Source organism: Scyliorhinus canicula, chromosome 16, assembly GCF_902713615.1.
Source record: "Scyliorhinus canicula chromosome 16, sScyCan1.1, whole genome shotgun sequence".
Classification (NCBI taxonomy): Eukaryota; Metazoa; Chordata; class Chondrichthyes; order Carcharhiniformes; family Scyliorhinidae; genus Scyliorhinus; species Scyliorhinus canicula.
The window spans coordinates 80,785,129-80,806,435 of NC_052161.1; the positions used below are offsets into that span (position 1 = coordinate 80,785,129).

General features: G+C 48.6%; 1 protein-coding gene across 2 annotated transcripts in view; it reads right to left on the reverse strand.

The window, feature by feature from the left end:
* LOC119979557 (ATP-dependent RNA helicase SUPV3L1, mitochondrial-like) overlaps positions 1-21,307 on the reverse strand; it is an 81,878-nt gene that overhangs the window by 1,338 nt on the left and 59,233 nt on the right. For both annotated transcript variants that reach the window (XM_038821968.1, XM_038821969.1), the window contains one exon: positions 14,145-14,293. In XM_038821968.1, the coding sequence (XP_038677896.1) occupies positions 14,145-14,293 (149 nt within the window). The remainder of the gene's footprint in view (positions 1-14,144; positions 14,294-21,307) is intronic.

A 21,307-nucleotide genomic window follows, 5' to 3' on the forward strand; every position in this document is an offset into this window, starting at 1 on the left:
GCCCAGCAGATGGTTGGTCTGCTCAGACAGCTACGGATAAAGTCCTAATCTCCAATATGGCCTGAATGGTCTCAGTATTAACTGTTCTAAGAATGATTTTAACATGAGGACTTTGTTTAACACACTGAAACCAGTATCATATGACTGAGACTTGGGCTATCTGAATTTCTTCAATCATACAGTCTTTGGACCTTATAGTCAGTTACTGCTTGACCTCTGCTGAGAACAGGACTCCAGGCAAATAACCTGCACTTTCTACCATCAAGTAGAGGGCCTTCATCAAAACTACAAACTACTGGAAACTTGTGCCTCCAAGACTAGCCCACTCCATGCGCCTTCTCCCATTGTTTTAGTCTCACTTCTGGAAAGATAGGATCACCCTCCTATCAGCCAACCTTCCATCCAAAGGAATATTCCATTAGATTTTTGATTCTGGACTCTAAAACCCTAACTTACATTTTGTTGTGGTTGTGCCCTGAACCCGCTTCCTTTCTCCTTAACCCTCGTTTATTGTGGGAGTGAAAAGGGCTGTATATTGTAAATCCTCTCATCTGTGCATAAAAATGAACCAACCCTTTTGCTTCATCATGGAGTTACTCATGGAGGATTGGAACACTCCACATTTAAGGGTTGGGAAAAATACACCACCATTTATAAAGAGGGAAATCAGAATTTAAAAAACCTTCGTTTATGGACAACAGATAGTGAGAAATCAGGGCTGTTTAAATTGACACACCTTCCTGTCCATAACAAGAAATTATGTCAGGGAGGAGGAGGAAGTATGAAAGATTAGAGGAAATTAATGTCAAAGAGGTAGTATTAAGAGATTTTCATTTCGAAAGATAAAATTAATCAAAGACAGCAAGCATAGATTTTTTTTAAGGCAAGGTTGTGCCTGGTTAACTTGATTGAATTTTGAGAGGAGTTTAAAGGAGGGTTAATGGGGCAGCACGGAGCTGCAGTGGTTAGCACTGCTGCCTCAGGGCGTCAAGGACCCCGGTTCCATCCTAGCTCTGGGTCACTGTCCATCTCAGAATACAGGAGGGAGATAGAGAACCTGGCAGAGTGGTGTAACGACAACAATCTCTCCCTCAATGCCAGCAAAACTAAAGAGCTGGTCATTGACTTCAGGAAGAAAAGTAATGTACGCACCCGTCAGCATCAACGGGGCCGAGGTGGAGATGGTTAGCAGTTTCAAATTCCATGGGGTGTACATCACCAAAAATCTGTCATGGTCACTCACGTCGACGCTATCACCAAGAAAGCACAACAGCGCCTATACTTCCTCAGGAAACGAAGGAAATTCGGCATGTCCTTACCAACTTTTACAGATGCACCATAGAAAGCATCCTATCGGGCTGCATCACAGCCTGGTATGGCAACTGCTCGGCCCAGGACCGCAAGGAACTTCAGAGAGTCGTGAATACCAGCCAGTCCATCACACAAACCTGTCTCCCATCCATGGACTCCATCTACACCTCCCGCTGCCTGGGGAAAGCGGCCAGCATAATCAAGGATCCCTCCCACCCGGCTTACTCACTCTTCCAACTTCTTCCATCAGGCAGGAGATACAGAAGTCTGAGAACACGCACGAGCAGACTCAAAAACAGCTTCTTCACCACTGTCACCAGACTCCTAAATGACCCTCTAATGGACTGACGTCATTAACACTACACCCTGTATGCTTCATTCGATGCCAATGCTTATGTAGTTACATTGTATATCTTGTGTTGCCCTAAAATGTATTTTCTTGAATTTTGTTTAATTCCCTTTTCTTCCCATGTACTGAATGATCTGTTGAGCTGCTTGCAGAAAAATACTTTTCCCTGTACCTCGGTACACGTGACAATAAACAAATCCAATCCAATCCCCGTGCCTGCGTGGGTCTTATCCCCACACCCAAAGATGTACAAGGTAGGTGGACTGGCCTCGGGGTGCTAATAGCCACAGAAACCACGGGGAAAGAGTGCTAATGGCAGTCTCCAGAGAGAACAAAAGGTGTGAAAGGCCAAACAGCAGAGAAACTAACATCAGAGGGTAAACTGTGACAGATGTAGATGTGGGGGTAGGGGAAGAGGGAAGCAAAGGGGGAGAAACGAAAAGGAAAGGTGGGGGGGGGCTGTAAATATATATAATGAAAGACAAGAAAGAAAGAAATGGTTAAAGACAGTTAAAATGAAATGGGATGAAAACAAATGAGTCAAGGTCAGGTAGAGCTAATCATCTGAAGTTGTTGAATTCGATGTTGAAAAATAAAGAAGTCTTATCTGGAACGTTGGTGAGCCCATACCTAAGAAGTCTTACAACACCAGGTTAAAGTCCAACAGGTTTGTTTCAAACACTAGCTTTCGGAGCACTGGTCCTTCCTCAGGTGAATGAAGAGGTATGTTCCAGAAACATATATATAGGCAAAGTCAAAGATGCCAGACAATGCTTAGAATACAAGCATTTGCAAGTGATTAAGTCTTTACAGATCCAGAGAGAGGGGTAATCCCAGGTTAAAGAGGTGTGAATTGTCTCTAGCCAGGACAGTTGGTAGGATTTCGCAAGCCCAGGCCAGATAGTGGGGGATGAATGTAATGCGACATGAATCCCAGGTCCCAGTTGAGGCCGCACTCGTGTGCGGAACTTAGCTATAAGTTGCTGCTCGCCGATTCTGCGTTGTCGCACGTCCTGAAGGCCGCTTGGAGAACGCTTACTCGGAGATCAGAGGCCGAATGCCCTTGACTGCTGAAGTGTTCCCCGACTGGAAGGGAACATTCCTGCCTGGTGATTGTCGCGCGATGTCCATTCATTCGTTGTCGCAGCGTCTGCATGTTCTCGCCAATGTACCACGCTTCGGGACATCCTTTCCTGCAGCGTACGAGGTAGACAACGTTGGCCGAGACGCCATCTCCACAGCCGGCACGAACCAGCATTTCCACATCATAGAATACTAGGTGAGGGGAGAGCGACTGCCCTTGACATCAAAGCAGCATTTGACTGAATATGACATCAAAGAGCTCGAGCAAAACTGGAGTCATAAGAACTAGGAGCCATCTGGCCCCTCGAGCCTGCTCCGCCATTCAACGAGATCATGGCTGATCTTTTGTGGACTCAGCTCCACTTTCCAGCCCGAACACCATAACCCTTAATCCCTTTATTCTTCAAAAACTATCTATCTTTATCTTAAAAACATTTAACGAAGGATCTTCAACCGCTTCACTGGGCAAGGAATTCCATAGATTCACAACCTTTTGGGTGGAGAAGTTCCTAAGCTGAGTCCTAAATCACTTCCCCTTATTTTGAGGCTATGCCCCCTAGTTCTGCTTTCACCCGCCAGTGGAAACAACCTGCCCGCATCTAACCTATCTATTCCCTTCATAATTTTATATGTTTCTATCAGATCAGTCAATAGGAATCGGGGAAAATTCACCACTGGACAAATAACAGCTGGTTTAGCACACTGGGCTAAATAGCTGGCTTTTAAAGCAGACTAAGGCAGGCCAGCAGCACGGTTCAATTCCCGTAGCAGCGTCCCCGAACACGTGCCGGAATGTGGCGACTAGGGGCTTTTCACAGTAACTTCATTGAAGCCTACTTGTGACAATAAGCGATTTTCATTTCATTTCAAGTGGAAAGTAAGATTTGCACTACACAATGATTATCTCCAATAAGAGAGAATCTAACTGTCCGCTCTCAACATTCAATGTTTGGAATTATTGTTGTTAGAGGATTGTGGATGCTCAATCATTAAATATTTTGAAGGCTAGAATAGACAGATTTTTTGTGTCTCTGAATTAAGGGTGAGGAGCTGGCTGGAAAATGGAGCTCAAATCCAAGATCAGCCAAAATTATAAAATGAATGGCGGAGAAGGCTGGATGCGGTAGATAGAGTTATAGATGATTACAGCATGGAAACAGGCCATTCAGCCAGCTTGTCCATGCTTCTATCACTGAGCCAGTCCCTCTTGCCCACATTTGGCCCATATCCCAGGGCAGCACGGTAGCAGTGGTTAGCACAGTTGCTTCACAGCTCCAGGGTCCCAGGTTCGATTCCCGCCTTGAGTCACTGTCTGTGCAGAGTCTGCATGTTCTCCCTGTGTCTGCGTGGGTTTCCTCCAGGTGCTCCGGTTTCCTCCCACAGTCCAAAGATGTGCAGGTTAAGTAGACTGGCCATGCTAAATTATCCTTAATATCCAAAAAGGTGAGATGGGGTTACTGGGTTACGGGGATAGGGTGGAGGCGTGGGCCTGGATAGGTTGCTCTTTCCAAGGGCCAGTGCACACTCGATGGGCTGAATGGCCTCCTTCTGTACAGTAAATTCTATGATAATCCCTCGATACCCACCCTGCCCATGTAACTGTCTGTTTGTTAAAAGGAAAAAATTGTATCCACCTCTACCACTGCCCCTGGCAGCTCGTTCCAGATGCTCACCACCCTGTGTGTGAATAAATTTCCCCTCTGGTCCCTTTTGTATCTCTCCCCTCTCACCTTAAACCTATGCCCTCCAGTTTTAGACACCTCTACCTTGGGAAAAGATGTTTACTATTTACCTTATCTATGCTCCTCATTATTTTATAGACCTCTATATAAGTTCACCCCTAAGCCTCCTACGCTGCAGGGAAAAATGTCCCAGCCTATCCAGCCTCTCATAATAACTCAGACCATCAAGTCCTGGTCGCATCCTCGTAAATCTCTTCTGCAATCTTTCTAGTTCAACAATCTCCTTCCTATAATAGGGTGACCAGAGCGGAACATAGTATTTCATGTCTGGTCTTACCAATGTCTTGTTCAACTTCAACAAGACGTCCCAACTCCTGTATTCAATATTCTGACCAATAAAACCTAGCATGCTGAATGCCTCTTTCACCACCCTGTCCACCTGCGACTCCACCTTGAAGGAACTATAAACCTGTACCTGGATCTCTTTGTTCTGTAACTCTCCCCAACTCCCTACCATTAACAGAGTAGGTCCTGCCCTGATTTGATCTACCAAAATGTATCATCGCACATTTATCCAAATTAAACTCCATCTGCCATTCATTGGCCCACTGGTCCAATTGGTCAAGATCCTGTTGCAATCTTATACACTATCCACTATACCACCAATCTTGATGTCATCTGTAAACTTACTACCTTGCCTCCTACATTCTCATCCAAATCATTTATATAACAAATAACAGTGGACCCAGCACCTATCCCACCCTGAAGCACACTATTGGTCACAGGCCTCCAGTTTGAAAAACAACCCTCCACAACCATCCTTTGGCTTCAGTCGCCAAGCTAAATGTGTATCCAATAGGCTATCTCACCTTGAATACTGAGAGATTTAATCTTTTACAACAACCTACCATACAGTACCTTGTCAAAGACCTTGCTAAAGTCGATGTAGACAACGTCGACTGCACTGCCCTCTAATTACCTTCTTGGTTACCCCTTCAAAAAACTCAAATCAAACTCGTGAGACATGACTTTCCCCATACAAAGCCATGATGACTTTCGCTAATTAGCCCTTGCCTGAATAAATGCCTGTAGATCCTGTCCCTCAGAATAAGGGCAGCATGGTAGCATTGTGGATAGCACAATCGCTGCACAGCTCCAGGGTCCCAGGTTCGATTCCGGCTTGGGTCACTGTGTGTGCGTGGGTTTCCTCCGGGTGCTCCGGTTTCCTCCCACAGTCCAAAGATGTGCAAGTTAGGTGGATTGGACATGATAAATTGCCCTTAGTGTTGGGTGGGGTTACTGGGTTATGGGGATAGGGTGGAGGTGTTAACCTTGGGTAGGGTGCCCTTTCCAGGAGCCGGTGCAGACTCGATGGGCCGAATGGCCTCCTTCTGCACTGTAAATTCTATGATTCTATAAATTCTATGAATACATTCTAACAATTTACCCACTACAGAAGTAAGGCTAACCAGACTTATCCCTGCAGCCCTTCTTAAACAAAGAACAAAGAAAAGTACAGCCCTCCAAGCCTGCGCCGACCATGCTGCCCGTCTAAACTAAAATCTTCTACACTTCCGGGATCCGTATCCCTCTATTCCCATCCTATTCATGTATTTGTCAAGATGTCCCTTAAACGTCACTATTGTCCCTGCTTCCACCACCTCCTCCGGCAGCGAGTTCCAGGCACCCACTACCCTCTGTGTAAAAAAAACTTACCTCGTACATCTCCTCTAAACGTTGCCCCTCGCACCTTAAACCTATGCCCCCTAATAATTGACCCCTCTACCCTGGGAAAAAGTCTGACTATCCAGAGGGTACAACATTTGTTACACTCCAATCTTCAGGCACCTCTCCTGTGGTTGTTAATGATTCAAATATCTCAACTAGGGGCCAAGATGTCCTGGGATACATTTCATCAGGTCACGGGGATTTATCTATCTTGATGCGCTTTAATACCTCCAGCACCTCCTTCTTTGTAATATGTACACTCCTCAAGACATCAATTTTTATTTCCCCAATTTCCCTAACATTTGCGCCTTTCTCAACAGTAAATACATACGAGAAATGTTCATTTCGGACCTCTCCCATCCCTTGTGGATCTGCACAAAGACCTTGTTTATCCTTAAGTGGTTCTACCTTCTCCCTAGTCACCTTTTATGTATCTGTAAGAGCTCTTTGAATTTTCCTTTGCCTTATCTGCCAAGACAATCTCATGTCCCCTTTTTGCCCTCCTGATTTTTTAAACTCTACTCCGACGAGCCCTATACTCAAGGGATCCATTTGATCTCAGCTGCCTATGCATATCATATGCTTCCATAGTCCATAGAACAGTACAGCACAGAACAGGCCCTTCGGCCCTCGATGTTGTGCCGAGCAATGATCACCCTACTCAAACCCACGTATCCACCCTATACCCGTAACCCAACAACCCCCCCCTTAACTTTACTTATTTAGGACACTACGGGCAATTTAGCATGGCCAATCCACCTAACCCGCACATCTTTGGACTGTGGGAGGAAACCGGAGCACCCGGAGGAAACCCACGCACACACGGGGAGGACGTGCAGACTCCACACAGACAGTGACCCAGCCGGGAATCGAACCTGGGACCCTGGAGCTGTGAAGCATTTATGCTAACCACCATGCTACCGTGCTGCCCTTCCTTCTTGCTTTTGACCATGGCCTCAATATCCTGAGTTATAAGGATCTGGATCGGCGCAGGCTGGGAGAGCTGAAGGGCCTGTTCCTGTGCTGTAATTTTCTTTGTTCTTTATCCAAGGTTCCCTCCTTCCACCAGCCTTACTCTTCGTTCTTAGAGGGATGTGCTCATCCTGAACCGTAGTTAACACCTTTTTGAAAGACTCCCATTTACCAGCTGTTCCCTTGCCTGTAAATAGGCACCCCCAATCAACTTTTGAAAGTTCCCGCTTAATACCCTCGAAATTGTCCATGCCACTGGTCTTTTCCTGCTCCTATTTCGTATGGTATTATGAAAGATTTGATTGAACTGGAAGGAGTATGTAGGAGATATGTGAATATGTCGCCTGAGCTGGATAATTTTAGCCATGAAGGGGATTGAATAGGGTAGGGTTCTTTTATTTGGAACAGAGAATGCTGAGAAAAGTCCCAAGTGAAGTTATGAGGCTTCTAGTTAGAATTGATAAGAGGACTTCCGGTTGCGGCTATGACCAGCTAAGTCGCACATTTGGCAGCTCCTGCGACAAAGGTGTTTAAGGGCCGATTGGAGGGCCCCGACGGTACTGTAAAGACGAATCCCGGTGGGGGAAGGCTCCCTGAGGAGAGTGAGACCAACTTTATGGTCGGTACTCGGAGTGGGGCGACAAAAAAAGCGGCAGCAGCTCCCCGAAAAAAGCGGGGGAAGAGGACCAAAATGGCGGCCGGTGGCGCACTAGAAGATTGGAGAAAATGGGCGGAGGAGCAGCAGGCCGCTCTCCTCCGGTGTTTTACGGAGCTGAAAGTGGAACTCTTAGAGTCTATGAACGCGACGACCACAAGGCTGATGGGGGCCCAGGCGACCCAAGAGGCGTCGATAAGAGAGCTGCAGCAGGAGATGACTGCAAGGGAGGAGGAGGCCACGGTCCTCGTGGGAAAGGTGGAGGTGCACGAGGCACTCCACCTGAAATGGCAGAGCCGCTTTGAGGAGCTGGACACTCGAATGAGGCGGAAGAACTTGAGGATCCTGGGCCTAGCAGAAGGCCTGGAGGGGCCTGATCTCCCGAAATATGTAGCGGAGATGCTGAGCTCCCTGATGGGAGAGGGGGCTGGTCCATCGCCCCTGGAGCTGGAAGAAGCATATCGGGTCATGGCTAGGCGGCCTAGGGCGAACAAGCCCCCGAGGGCGGTGCTGGTGCGATTCCAGCGTTTCTGTGATCGGGAGAAAGTGCTGAGGTGGGCCAAGAGGGAGAAAAGCAGCAAATGGGAGAATTCGACGGTGCGGATATATCAGGACTGGAGTGCGGAGGTGGCAAAGCGGCGGGCCCGGTTTAACCGGACGAAGGCGGTGCTGCACGCAAAGAGGATCAAGTTCGGAATGCTGCAGCCAGCGCGTTTGTGGGTCACCTACAAGGACCAGCACCATTACTTTGAGACCCCAGAGGAGGCATGGACTTTTGTTCGGGAGGAAAAGCTGGACCTGAACTAGAACTTGGGAACGCCGGCGGTCGAGGCCGCCCGAGTACCCTTGACTGATCAAGTGGCCCATGTCTTTCTTAGGCCAGGTTGGAACTTGGTTAAAGTTGATGGATCGTTTGGTTTCTTTGAAACTTGTGTTATGGGGGGTTTCTTTGCTCCTTTTTGTGTGTCTCTTCCCGTTGCCAACTTCCCTTAATTATTGTTGTTGTAGGGGGGGCTTTTTTACTGTTTTTTGATCTGTTCTTTAAGGGTTATGGTTACTGTTCTGTTCGATGGAGGGTGATGGTTAAATACGTTATTATTGGGTAGTTATTTAGTTATGCAGGCATAGTTATGTATTTATGTATTTATTTGAGATTTGTTATTTATATTGTTATAGTGTTAAGTTGGGGAGGCGGGACGGGGGGGGTGCAAGTTGGTTATGCGTGTTTTCTTTTTCTCTTTTTTCTTCCTCTCGTTTTAAGGGGGCTTTTTTATGGGCTTGGATGGGGACGGGGGTGGAATTGAAGATGGCGGGGTAGGGTGTGGCCGGGCGAAAGCGCGGGCTTTCCCCTGTTTCCCGCGCGCGGGACGGAGGAAGGGGGAGGAGAGAAGAGTGGGGTGTGGCCAGCAATGGCGGCTTTTCCCGCGCTGAAGCGGGGTCAGAGAGGGATGGCAAGGGGGGGGGGGGAGGCCCCTCCCCCCCCACATCGGGAGGAGTCGGAGTGTGGCAGGGGCAGCCGGGTCAGTGAAAACCAGCTGACTCTCGGGAGTACGATGGTGGATACACCGCGGCTAGGAGGGGTCCTAGCCAGGGGGGGGGGGGGGGGGGGGGGGGGGGGGGAAGGGGGGTTAGGGGGGGATACCGGGTTGCTGCTGGAAAGGCCGAGGACGGGAAGGGAAGAACGGGAGGAGAGAGGGGGAGGGACCATCGCCATGGGGAACGGGTCAGAAGGGGAGGGTCGACCCGGGGCGAACAGGGGACAGGACATGGCTAATAGACAGGGGAAAGGGACGGGTCGCTCCGCGACCCGGTTGATTACTTGGAACGTGAGGGGGCTGAATGGGCCGGTCAAGAGATCAAGGGTTTTTTCACACCTAAAGGGACTGCAGGCGGATGTGGCAATGTTGCAGGAGACTCACTTGAGAGTAGTAGACCAGGTACGCCTGAGAAGGGGGTGGGTGGGACAGGTGTTCCACTCAGGCTTGGACGCAAAGAACCGGGGGGGTGGCGATTTTGGTGGGAAAGAGGGTGTCGTTCGTGGCGGCGCAGGTGGTAGCAGATAAGGAGGGTAGGTACGTGATGGTGAAGGGTAGGCTGCAGGGAGAGAATGTGGTGCTGGTGAATGTGTATGCCCCGAATTGGGATGACGCGGGTTTTATGAGGCGCCTGTTGGGCCTCATTCCGGGTCTGGAGGCAGGGGGCCTGATCATGGGGGGGGACTTCAATACAGTGCTCGACCCTGGGCTGGACAGATCGAGTTCCAGGACGAATAGGAGGCCGGCAGCGGCAGAGGTGCTAAGGGGGTTCATGGAGCAGATGGGGGGGGTAGACCCTTGGAGATTTGGCAGGCCAAGGGCGAGGGAGTATTCTTTTTTCTCCCACGTCCACAGGGTGTACTCCAGAATAGACTTTTTTGTACTGAGCAGGGGGCTGATTTCGAGAGTGCAGGACACGGAGTACTCGGCCATTGCGATTTCGGACCATGCACCACACTGGGTAGAGGTAGAACTGGGGGAAGCACGGGACCAGCGCCCGTTGTGGCGCCTGGATGTGGGGCTGCTGGCGGACGAGGAGGTGTGCGGAAGGGTCCGGAAGGGCATTGAGAGATATCTGGGCACGAACGACACGGGCGAGGTGAAGGTGGGAATAGTCTGGGAGGCCCTGAAAGCAGTGATCAGAGGAGAGCTGATCTCCATAAGGGCACACAGAGAAAGGAAGGAGAGGCAGGAGAGGGAGAGACTGGTGGGGGAACTTATAGAAGTGGACAGGAGATATGCGGAGACACCAGAGGAGGGGCTGTTGAGGGAGCGGCGCAGTTTACAGGCCCAGTTTGACCTACTGACCACTAGGAAGGCGGAGACGCAATGGAGAAGGGCACAGGGCGCGGTTTATGAGTACGGGGAAAAGGCGAGCAGGATGCTGGCACACCAGCTGCGCAAGCGAGATGCAGCCAGAGAGATTGGGGGAGTGAGAGAGAAGGGAGGGAACGTAGTGCAGAAGGGGCAAGAGGTGAACGGGGTCTTCAGGGATTTCTACAGGGAATTGTACCGGTCTGAGCCGCCCAGGAGGAGGGGGGGAATGGAGAACTTCCTCGATAGATTGAGGTTCCCAAAGGTCCAGGAGGAACGGGTGGAGGGGCTGGGGGCGCCGATAGAGATGCAGGAGCTAGTTAAAGGGATAGGCCAGATGCAGGCGGGGAAGGCGCCGGGGCCGGATGGGTTCCCGGTGGAATTTTATAAGAAGTATGTGGACTTGGTGGGTCCAGTGCTGGTGCGAGCCTTCAATGAGGCGCGAGAGGGGGGGGTTCTGCCCCCGACAATGTCACAGGCCCTGATCTCCTTGATCCTGAAGCGGGACAAAGACCCTGTACAGTGCGGGTCCTACAGGCCTATCTCCCTCTTGAATGTAGATGCCAAACTGTTGGCAAAGGTCCTGGCAACCAGAATAGAGGATTGTGTGCCAGGGGTAATCCATGAGGACCAGACGGGGTTCGTAAAGGGACGACAACTTAACACAAACGTCCGGAGACTGTTGAATGTGATTATGATGCCAGCAGTGGAGGGGGAGGCTGAGATAGTGGTAGCACTGGATGCGGAGAAGGCATTCAATAGGGTGGAGTGGGAATACCTGTGGGAGACGCTGGAACGGTTTGGGTTTGGGGAGGGATTTATCAAGTGGGTGAAGCTGCTGTATTCGGCCCCGATGGCGAGTGTGGTTACAAACGGGAGGAGGTCAGAGTATTTTGGGCTCCATCGAGGTACCAGGCAGGGATGCCCCCTATCCCCCTTACTATTTGCATTAGCGATCGAACCGTTGGCGATGGCACTGAGGGGTTCAGGGGGGTGGAGAGGACTGACAAGGGGAGGGGAGGAACATCGGGTATCACTCTATGCGGATGATTTGTTGTTGTATGTGGCAGACCCGGAAGGGGGAATGCCGGAGGTAATGGAAATACTAGCGGAGTTTGGGGACTTTTCGGGATATAAATTAAATGTGGGTAAAAGTGAGGTCTTTGTGATACACCCGGGAGATCAGGGGGAGGGAATTGGGCGGCTCCCCTTTAAGAGAGCAGTAAAGAGCTTCAGGTACTTAGGGGTGCAGGTGGCAAGGAACTGGGGGACCCTCCACAAGCTGAACTTTTCAAGGCTGGTGGAGCAGATGGAGGAGGAGTTCAAGAGGTGGGACATGGTACCGCTGTCGCTAGCAGGGAGGGTGCAGTCAGTCAAGATGACGGTCCTCCCGAGGTTCTTGTTCCTGTTCCAGTGCTTGCCCATCTTTCTCCCCAGGGCCTTCTTCAAGAAGGTAACTAGCAGCATTATGGGCTATGTGTGGGCACATGGCACCCCTAGAGTGAGAAGGATTTTCTTGGAACGGAGTAGGGACAGTGGAGGATTAGCGCTACCCAATCTTTCCGGGTACTACTGGGCGGCAAACGCATCGATGGTGCGCAAGTGGGTGATGGAGGGGGAGGGGGCAGCTTGGAAACGTATGGAGAGGGCGTCCTGCGGCAATACAAGCCTGGGGGCGCTAGTAACGGCACCATGGCCGCTCCCCCCCACAAGGTATACCACGAGTCCGGTAGTGGCGGCCACCCTTAAAATCTGGGGGCAGTGGAGGCGACACAGGGGGGAAGTGGGGGGTCTGATGGCGGCGCCACTGAGAGGGAACCACAGATTTGTCCCGGGGAACACTGGCGGGGGATTCCAGAGCTGGCACAGGGCGGGCATCAGGCAACTGAGGGACATGTTCATAGAGGGGAGGTTTGCGAGCCTGGGAGAGCTGGAGGAGAAATTTGAGCTCCCCCCGGGGAACACGTTTAGATACCTGCAGGTGAAGGCATTTGCCAGACGACAGGTGGAAGGATTTCCCTTGCTTCCCGATAGAGGGGTGAGTGATAGGGTGCTGTCAGGGGTCTGGGTCGGAGAAGGGAAGGTCTCGGACATCTACAAAATAATGCAGGAGGTGGAGGAGGTATCGATAGAGGGGCTGAAAGACAAGTGGGAAGCGGAGCTGGGAGAGCAGATAGAAGATGGGACATGGGCGGATGCCTTAGAAAGGGTCAATTCGTCGTCGTCGTGCGCAAGGTTGGGTCTCATCCAATTTAAGGTGCTGCATAGAGCCCATATGACGGGGACTAGGATGAGTCGGTTCTTCGGGGGTGAGGACAGGTGTGTTAGGTGTTCGGGAAGCCCTGCGAACCATGTACATATGTTCTGGATGTGCCCGGCACTGGAAGAGTTCTGGGAGGGGGTGGCGGGGACGGTATCGAGAGTGGTGGGAACCAGGGTCAAACCAGGGTGGGGGCTAGCGATTTTTGGGGTTGGGGTGGAGCCAGGAGTACAAGAGGCAGGGGAGGCCGGAATATTGGCCTTTGCGTCCTTGGTAGCTCGGAGAAGGATCTTGATTCAGTGGAGGGACACAAGGCCACCAAGTGTTAACACCTGGTTAAACGACATGGCAAGCTTCATCCAATTGGAAAGAATCAAATTCGCCCTGAGAGGGTCGGTACGGGGGTTCTTCCGGCGGTGGCAGCCCTTCCTTGACTTTCTGGATCAGAGATAGGAACTGGAGGCCGAAACAGCAGCAACCCGGGGAGAAGGGGGGGGGGGGGGGATAGCAACGAAGGGAGCACGTCAGCGGGGGGTCGCGGGCAATGACTGCCCGAGGCCATCGGCAGAAAGGGAAAAACGGTTTGGTTGCTAGACTGGTGGCGCGGGGGGGGGGGGGGGAGGGTGGGGGGGGTGCGCGCGGGGGAGGGCGTGGGGAGGATTTTCCAGGGGGGATTTGTTGTGTTATAATTTAAAATGTAGTAGGGGTAAATGTTTGTATCGAAAAATTTCAATAAAAATTATTTAAAAAAAAAAAAAGAATTGATAAGAAGGCTATATTTCCATAAGGTCCGTAAAATGAGGCATAGATTTAAGAGTTTTAGAGGGGACTCTGGGAGAAATTTAACACCCGGGGGTGGGGGGGGCTCTGGAATTCATTGCATGACAGTGTGGCAGCGGCAGAAATCCTCAAACATTTAAAAAGTACCGAGATATGCTCTTGAAGTGCTGTAAACTTCAAAACTACTGAACAAGTGTTGAAACGCGAGATTAGGAAGACCCCCTGTCGGCCAGTGCCAACGCAATGGGCTGAATGGCCTCATTTTGTGCTCTAAATTTCTACAATTAATATTTCTGACCCGGATTGGGGATTCGAGCCAAGCTGGACCAGAGAGGAAAAGAGAGACCAGAACCAATCTAAAGGATGCATAGCAAATGGTCACTTGAATAAAGCAGCGTTATCATGCTGCTACTGTGTGCACAAGTGCCAGTTTTATGAACATGTCAAAACTACAGATATAAGCTCCTTAACTTACCTTAACCATAGGTACAAATCCAATACATCATGCACAGCCTCCAAGTGTACTAGGTCCTTGATATTTTTTGGTGGTGTTAGTGGCCAGTTAATGTGCCGACATAACCAGTCAAATGTCAGCGGCTCGTTCCTGCTGAATTGTCTGGCAAACTGGAGAATTGAAACAGACTCGAAGTTAAAAACAAAGTGGCACCCACAAATGTCAGTCTAACAACACCTTAACATGTATTGTGCCACCGATTGTTGAAGAGCCAATCATTCCTGACTGGTCAGGTCACAAGCCCTTTTGATGACTGTAGAAAATTCCTAATTGCTGATTTTTCATTTATTTAGACAATAAAAATGGTTCGTTCTTATTCAATTTGCTTCATAATATGAAATTATATAGTTGAGGCAGACAAAGTAATCATATAGTTCTGTACAAATGCACCTGATATCTTTCTCTCTTGTTGATTGTGTAGATGTGGGAGGTGGTGCCATAGTGGCATTGTCACTGGACTGGCGGTCCAGAGACCCAGGGACCCGAGTTCAAATCCCATCATGATTGAATCCAATAAATGTCTGGAATTAAAAGTCTACGGATGACCATAAAAGCATAATCAGTTGTCGTAGAGTCCGTTGTCGTAAAAAAATATACCCAGCTAGTTCACTAATGTCCTTTACTAAAGGAAAAGATCTGGTCTGATCTACATGTGACTCAACATCCACAGCAACTCTTATCCACTCTTAAATGCCCTCTGAAGTGGCCAAGCAAAGCACTCGGTTGTATCGAAACCGCTACAAAGGTCAAAAGGAAATAAACTGGATGGAGCACACAGCATCAACTTCGGCACTGGAAACGACAACAGTAAACCCAGCCCTGTCGACCCTGGGGCTTTTGCCAAAATTGGGAGAGCTATCCCACAGACTAGTCAAGCAACATCCTGACAAAATAATACTCATGGAATTATACCTTACAGATAACGCCCCAGACACAATGCGGCGGCACAGTGATGTGCAGTCATGAAGGCCCACTTTCTCAACCTTGCCCCTCACCTGAGGTGTGGTGATCCTCAGATTAAATCATCACCAGTCAGCTCTCCCCCTCAAAGGGGAAAGCAGCCTATGGTCATCTGGCTTTATGACAACTTTACCTTATACAGTCAGGAGGGAGTTGCCCTTGGAGTCCTCAACATTGACTCCGGACGGCGAAGTCTCATGACTTCAGGTCAACCATGAGCAAGGAAACTTCCTGATGATTACGACATATCACCCACCCACAACTATTGAATCAGTACTCCTCCATGTTGAACACCATTTGGAGGGAACACTGATGGTGGCAAGGGCACAGAATGTACTGGGTGAGGAATCCTGTGGCGAGTAACACACCTCCTAACTCTCCAAAATCTGTCCACCATTGACAAGGCATAAGTCAGGAGTGTGATGCAACACTCTCCTGGATAAGTGCAGCTCCAACAAAACCCATGAAGCTTGACACCATCCAGGACAAAGCAGCCAGTTTGATTGCGACCCTACTCAAACCATTCATTCCCTCCACCACCAACGCACAGTAACAGCCAGCGTACCATCTTCAACATGCATTCCAGGAACTCACGGAGGCTCCTCAGGCAGCACCTTCCAAACCCATGACCACTACCATCTAGGACAAGGGCAGCAGATACATGGGAACACCAATCCATTCACCATCCCGACTTGGAAATACATTAGCCGTTCCTTCACTGTCACTGGGTCAAAATCCTGGAACTCTGTCCCTAACAGCACAGTGGGACTACCCACACCACATGGACTGCAGCGGTTCAAGAAGGCAACTCACCACCACCTTCTTAGGAGCAATTAAGGATGGATAAAAAATGCTGGCCTAGCCAGTGACGCCCACATCCCGTAACAATTATTTTTTTTTAAAATGGGCACCCATCACAGCTGTTCATGTCTGCCCGATTCATAACCCATCCCTTAACCTTCCAGATGCTTTTCAGGATCAAACCTTTATTCAACATTCATTGCTTATACAATATCTCAATCTATTCTTAAGAAACATAATGGACTAAATTTAGAGTTAACTGATTTTATTTAGAGTTAACAGCACAATTACCACATACAGATTTAAATCTAGAAATGCAGACTGTCTCAAAACGTTGGGTATATAATTAGCAGCCGACAATTAACCAGACAGACTAACTGATTATCCTGGTTCGGTGCTGATTACCCCAACCCTGTGTTTTAATTAATACTGTAATTAGTGATTCTGGGCTTCAAGGGATATGGCTGCATATTAACAGAATACATTGGGAATCATGAGGTATAAATTTCCAGCCCTTATAAAACAGAGTATAATGATACTGGAACTGAATAGAAAGGAAAATGAGACAATTTTTAAAATGTGTAATAAACACCAGCAAAAATCCCCATCAATCCAAGGCCAGGGTTTTGAGAGAGGCCGTGGCCTTCAAATTAACGACCGTTCTCGAAGATACAGAAACCACCGTTAAATTTTTAATTAGGTCAACAGAAAATATGCAATTGTTACTGCCTTATATTAGAATTTTTCTACGTCTCTAGAATTTGCCCTCAACACCCATTGTTACGACATGCTGGGTGAGTGTGTGGTCAATTCCAGCCCCACAGGCCCCAGAGTCATAGCACAAGTTAACTAATAATTCGTATCAGGTTTCGGAGATCTTTGGCCTTTGACTGCTCCAATGACTTACAGCACCAGACTGTAACTGAAACACAACTGTTTATTTATAACAAAAATAGAGATAAGACATGCAATATTTTTAATACAGTAACATGCAGCTAATGTTGGATTGCTAATGAGGATCTTCTGGCAGCTGCATTCAGGCAGAGCTGCCAGCTGTAGGATTCCCACTGCGCAAAACACCTTAACTTTTATTAACCTGGGCCTTCATTCCAAAGGAACAGCCTCAGGACGGCATAATTCCTATTTGTTTCCAACTCCACCAGAATGATCAACAGTCTTTCTGAGATAAGAACAGAGTCCCCCACACAGGATTTTAAAAAGGGCTTTGAAACACCAATATAAAACAAAAAAGAGTGGCGAAGGTAAATATTGGTCCTTTAGAGGATGAGAAGGGAGTTTTAATAATGGGAGATGAGGAAATGGCTGAGGAACTGAACAGGTTTTTTGGGTCGGTCTTCACAGTGGAAGACACAAATAACATGCCAGGGACTGATAGAATTAAGGATATGACAGGTGAGGACCTTGACAGGATTGTTATCACTAAGGAGGTAGTGATGGGCAAGCTAATGGGGCTAAAGGTAGACAAGTCTCCTGGCCCTGATGGAATGCATCCCAGAGTGCTAAAAGAGATGGTTAGGGAAATTGCAGATGCACTAATGATGATTTACCAAAATTCACTAGACTCTGGGGTGGTCCCGGTGGATTGGAAATTCGCAAACGTGACATCATAGAACATAGAATGATACAGCGCAGTACAGGCCCTTCGGCCCACGATGTTGCACCGACATGGGGAGTCAAAAACTAAAGGCCATCTAACCTACACTATGCCATTATCATCCATATGCTTATCCAATAAACTTTTAAATGCCCTCAATGTTGGCGAGTTCACTACTGTTGCAGGTAGGGCATTCCACGGCCTCACCACTCTTTGCGTAAAAAACCTACCTCTGACGTCTGTCCTATATCTATTACCCCTCAATTTAAGGCTATGCCCCCTCGTGCTAGCCACCTCCATCCGTGGGAGAAGGCTCTCACTGTCCACCCTATCTAATCCTCTGATCATTTTGTATGCCTCTAATAAGTCACCTCTTAACCTTCTTCTCTCTAACGAAAACAACCTCAAGTCCATCAGCCTTTCCTCATAAGATTTTCCAACCATACCAAGCAACATCCTGGTAAATCTCCTCTGCACCCGTTCCAAAGCTTCCACGTCCTTCCTATAATGAGGCGACCAGAACTGTACGCAATACTCCAAATGCGGCCGTACCAGAGTTTTGTACAGCTGCAACATGACCTCATGGCTCCGGAACTCAATCCCTCTACCAATAAAGGCCAACACACCAGAGGCCTTCTTCACAACCCTATCAAACTGGGTGGCAACTTTCAGGGATCTATGTACATGGACACCGAGATCCCTCTGCTCATCCACACTGCTAAGAATTTTACCATTAGCCAAATATTCCGCATTCCTGTTATTCTTTCCAAAGTGAATCACCTCACACTTCTCTACATTAAACTCCATTTGCCACCTCTCAGCCCAGCTCTGCAGCTTATCTATGTCCCTCTGTAACCTGCAACATCTTTCCACACTGTCTACAACTCCACCGACTTTAGTGTCATCTGCAAATTTACTCACCCAACCTTCTGTGCCCTCCTCTAGGTCATTTATAAAATAACTCTTGCCCTGCGGGGTATACTTATCCCTTTCCATCACCGAATTGTGGTCACTGTTTCCAAAGTGCTCACCTACTTCCAGATCTAACACCTGGCCTGGTTCATTACCCAAAACCAAATCCAATGTGGCCTCGCCTCTTGTTGGCCTGTCAACATATTGTGTCAGGAAACCCTCCTGCACACATTGTACAAAGAACGACCCATCTAATTTACTCAAACTATATCTTTTCCACTCAATATTTGGAAAGTTAAAGTCTCCCATAACAACTACCCTGTTACTTTCGCTCTTTTCCAGAATCATCTTCGCCATCCTTTCCTCTACATCCCTAGAACTATTAGGTGGCCTATAGAAAACTCCCAACAGGATGACCTCTCCTTTCCTGTTTCTAACCTCAGGCCATACTACCTCGGAAGAAGAGTCCCCATCTAGCATCCTATCCGCCACCGTAATACTGTCCTTGACTAGCAGCGCCACACCTCTCCCTCTTTTGCCCCCTTCTCTGAGCTTACTAAAACACCTAAACCCCGGAACCTGCAACAACCATTACTGTCCCTGCTCTATCCACGAAATGGCCACATCGAAGTCCCAGGTACCAACCCATGCTGCCAGTTCCCCTACCTTATTTCGTATACTCCTGGCATTGAAGTAGACACACTTCAAACCACCTACCTGAACACTGGCACCCTCCTGCGAAGTCAAATCTGTGCTCCTGACCTCTATACTCTCAATCTCCCGTACCCCAAAACTACAATCCAGGTTCCCATGCCTCTGCTGAATTAGTTTAAACCCCCCCAAAAGAGCACGAACAAATCTCCCCCCCAGGATATTGGTGCCCCTCAGGTTCAGATGTAGACCATCCTGTCTATAGAGGTCCTACCTTCCCCAGAAAGAGCCGCAGTTATCCAGAAATCTGAATCCCTCCCGCCTGCACCATCCCTGTAGCCACGTGTTTAATTGCTCTCTCTCCCTATTCCTCATCTCACTATCACGTGGCACGGGCAACAACCCAGAGATAACAACTCTGTTTGTTCTCGCTCTGAGCTTCCATCCTAGCTCCCTGGAGGCCTGCCTGACATCCTTGTCCCCTTTCCTACCTATGTCGTTAGTGCCAATGTGGACTACGACTTGGGGCTGCTCCCCCTCCCCCTTAAGGACCCGGAAAACACGATCCGAGACATCACGTACCCTTGCACCTGGGAGGCAACATGCCAAACGTGAGTCTCTCTCGCTCCCACAAAATCTCCTATCTGTGCCCCTGACTATTGAGTCCCCAATTACTAATGTTCTACTCCTTTCCCCCTTTCCCTTCTGAGCAACAGGGACAGACTCCGTGCCAGAGGCCCATACCCCATGGCTTACCCCTGGTAAGTCCCCCCCCCCCCCCACAAGTATCCAAAACCACTGTTTAAAAAAATGAGGTAGGCAGAGAGCAGGAAATTATAGGCCAGTGAGCTTAACTTCGGTAGTAGGGAAGATGCTGGAATCTATCATCAAGGAAGAAATAGCGAGGCATCTGGATATAAATTGTCCCATTGGGCAGACGCAGCATGGGTTCATAAAGGGCAGGTCGTGCCTAACTAATTTAGTGGAATTTTTTGAGGACATTACCAGTGCAGTAGATAACGGGGAGCCAATGGATGTGGTATATCTGGATTTCCAGAAAGCCTTTGACAAGGTGCCACACAAAAGGTTGCTGCATAAGATAAAGATGCATGGCATTAAGGGTAAAGTAGTAGCATGGATAGAGGATTGGTTAATTAATAGAAAGCAAAGAGTGGGGATTAATGGGTGTTTCTCTGGTTTGCAATCAGTAGCTAGTGGTGTCCCTCAGGGATCCGTGTTGGGCCCACAATTGTTCACAATTTACATAGATGATTTGGAGTTGGGGACCAAGGGCAATGTGTCCAAGTTTGCAGATGACACTAAGCTGAGTGGCAAAGCGAAGAGTGCAGAGGATACTGGAAGTCTGCAGAGGGATTTGGATAGGTTAAGTGAATGGGCTAGGGTCTGGCAGATGGAATACAATGTTGACAAATGTGAGGTTATCCATTTTGGTAGGAATAACAGCAAACGGGATTATTATTTAAACGATAAAATACTAAAGCACGCTGCTGTGCAGAGAGACTTGGGTGTGCTAGTGCATGAGTCACAGAAAGTTGTTTTGTCGGGGCAACAGTTGATTAAGAAAGCAAATGGAATTTTGTCCTTCATTGCTAGAGGGATGGAGTTTAAGACTAGGGAGGTTATGTTGCAATTGTATAAGGTGTTAGTGCGGCCACACCTGGAAGATTGTGTTCAGTTTTGGTCTCCTTACTTGAGAAAGGACGTACTGGCACTGGAGGGTGTGCAGAGGAGATTCACTAGGTTAATCCCAGAGCTGAAGGAGTTGGATTATGAGGAGAGGTTGAGTAGACTGGGACTGTACTCGTTGGAATTTGGAAGGATGAGGGGGGATCTTATAGAAACATTTAAAACTATGAAGGGAATAGATAGGATAGATGCAGGCAGGTTGATGGACTCTGTCTAAAGCGTCACTGGCGGGTGAAAGCAGAACTAGGGGACATAGCCTCAAAATAAGGGGAAGTAGATTTAGGACTGAGTTTAGGAGGAACTTCGTCACCCAAAGGGTTGTGAATCTATGGAATTCCTTGCCCAGTGAAGCAGTTGAGGCTCCTTCATTAAATGTTTTTAAGGTAAAGATAGATAGTTTTTTGAAGAATAAAGGGATTAAGGGTTATGGTGTTCGGGCCGGAAAGTGGAGCTGTGTCCACAAAAGATCAGCCATGAT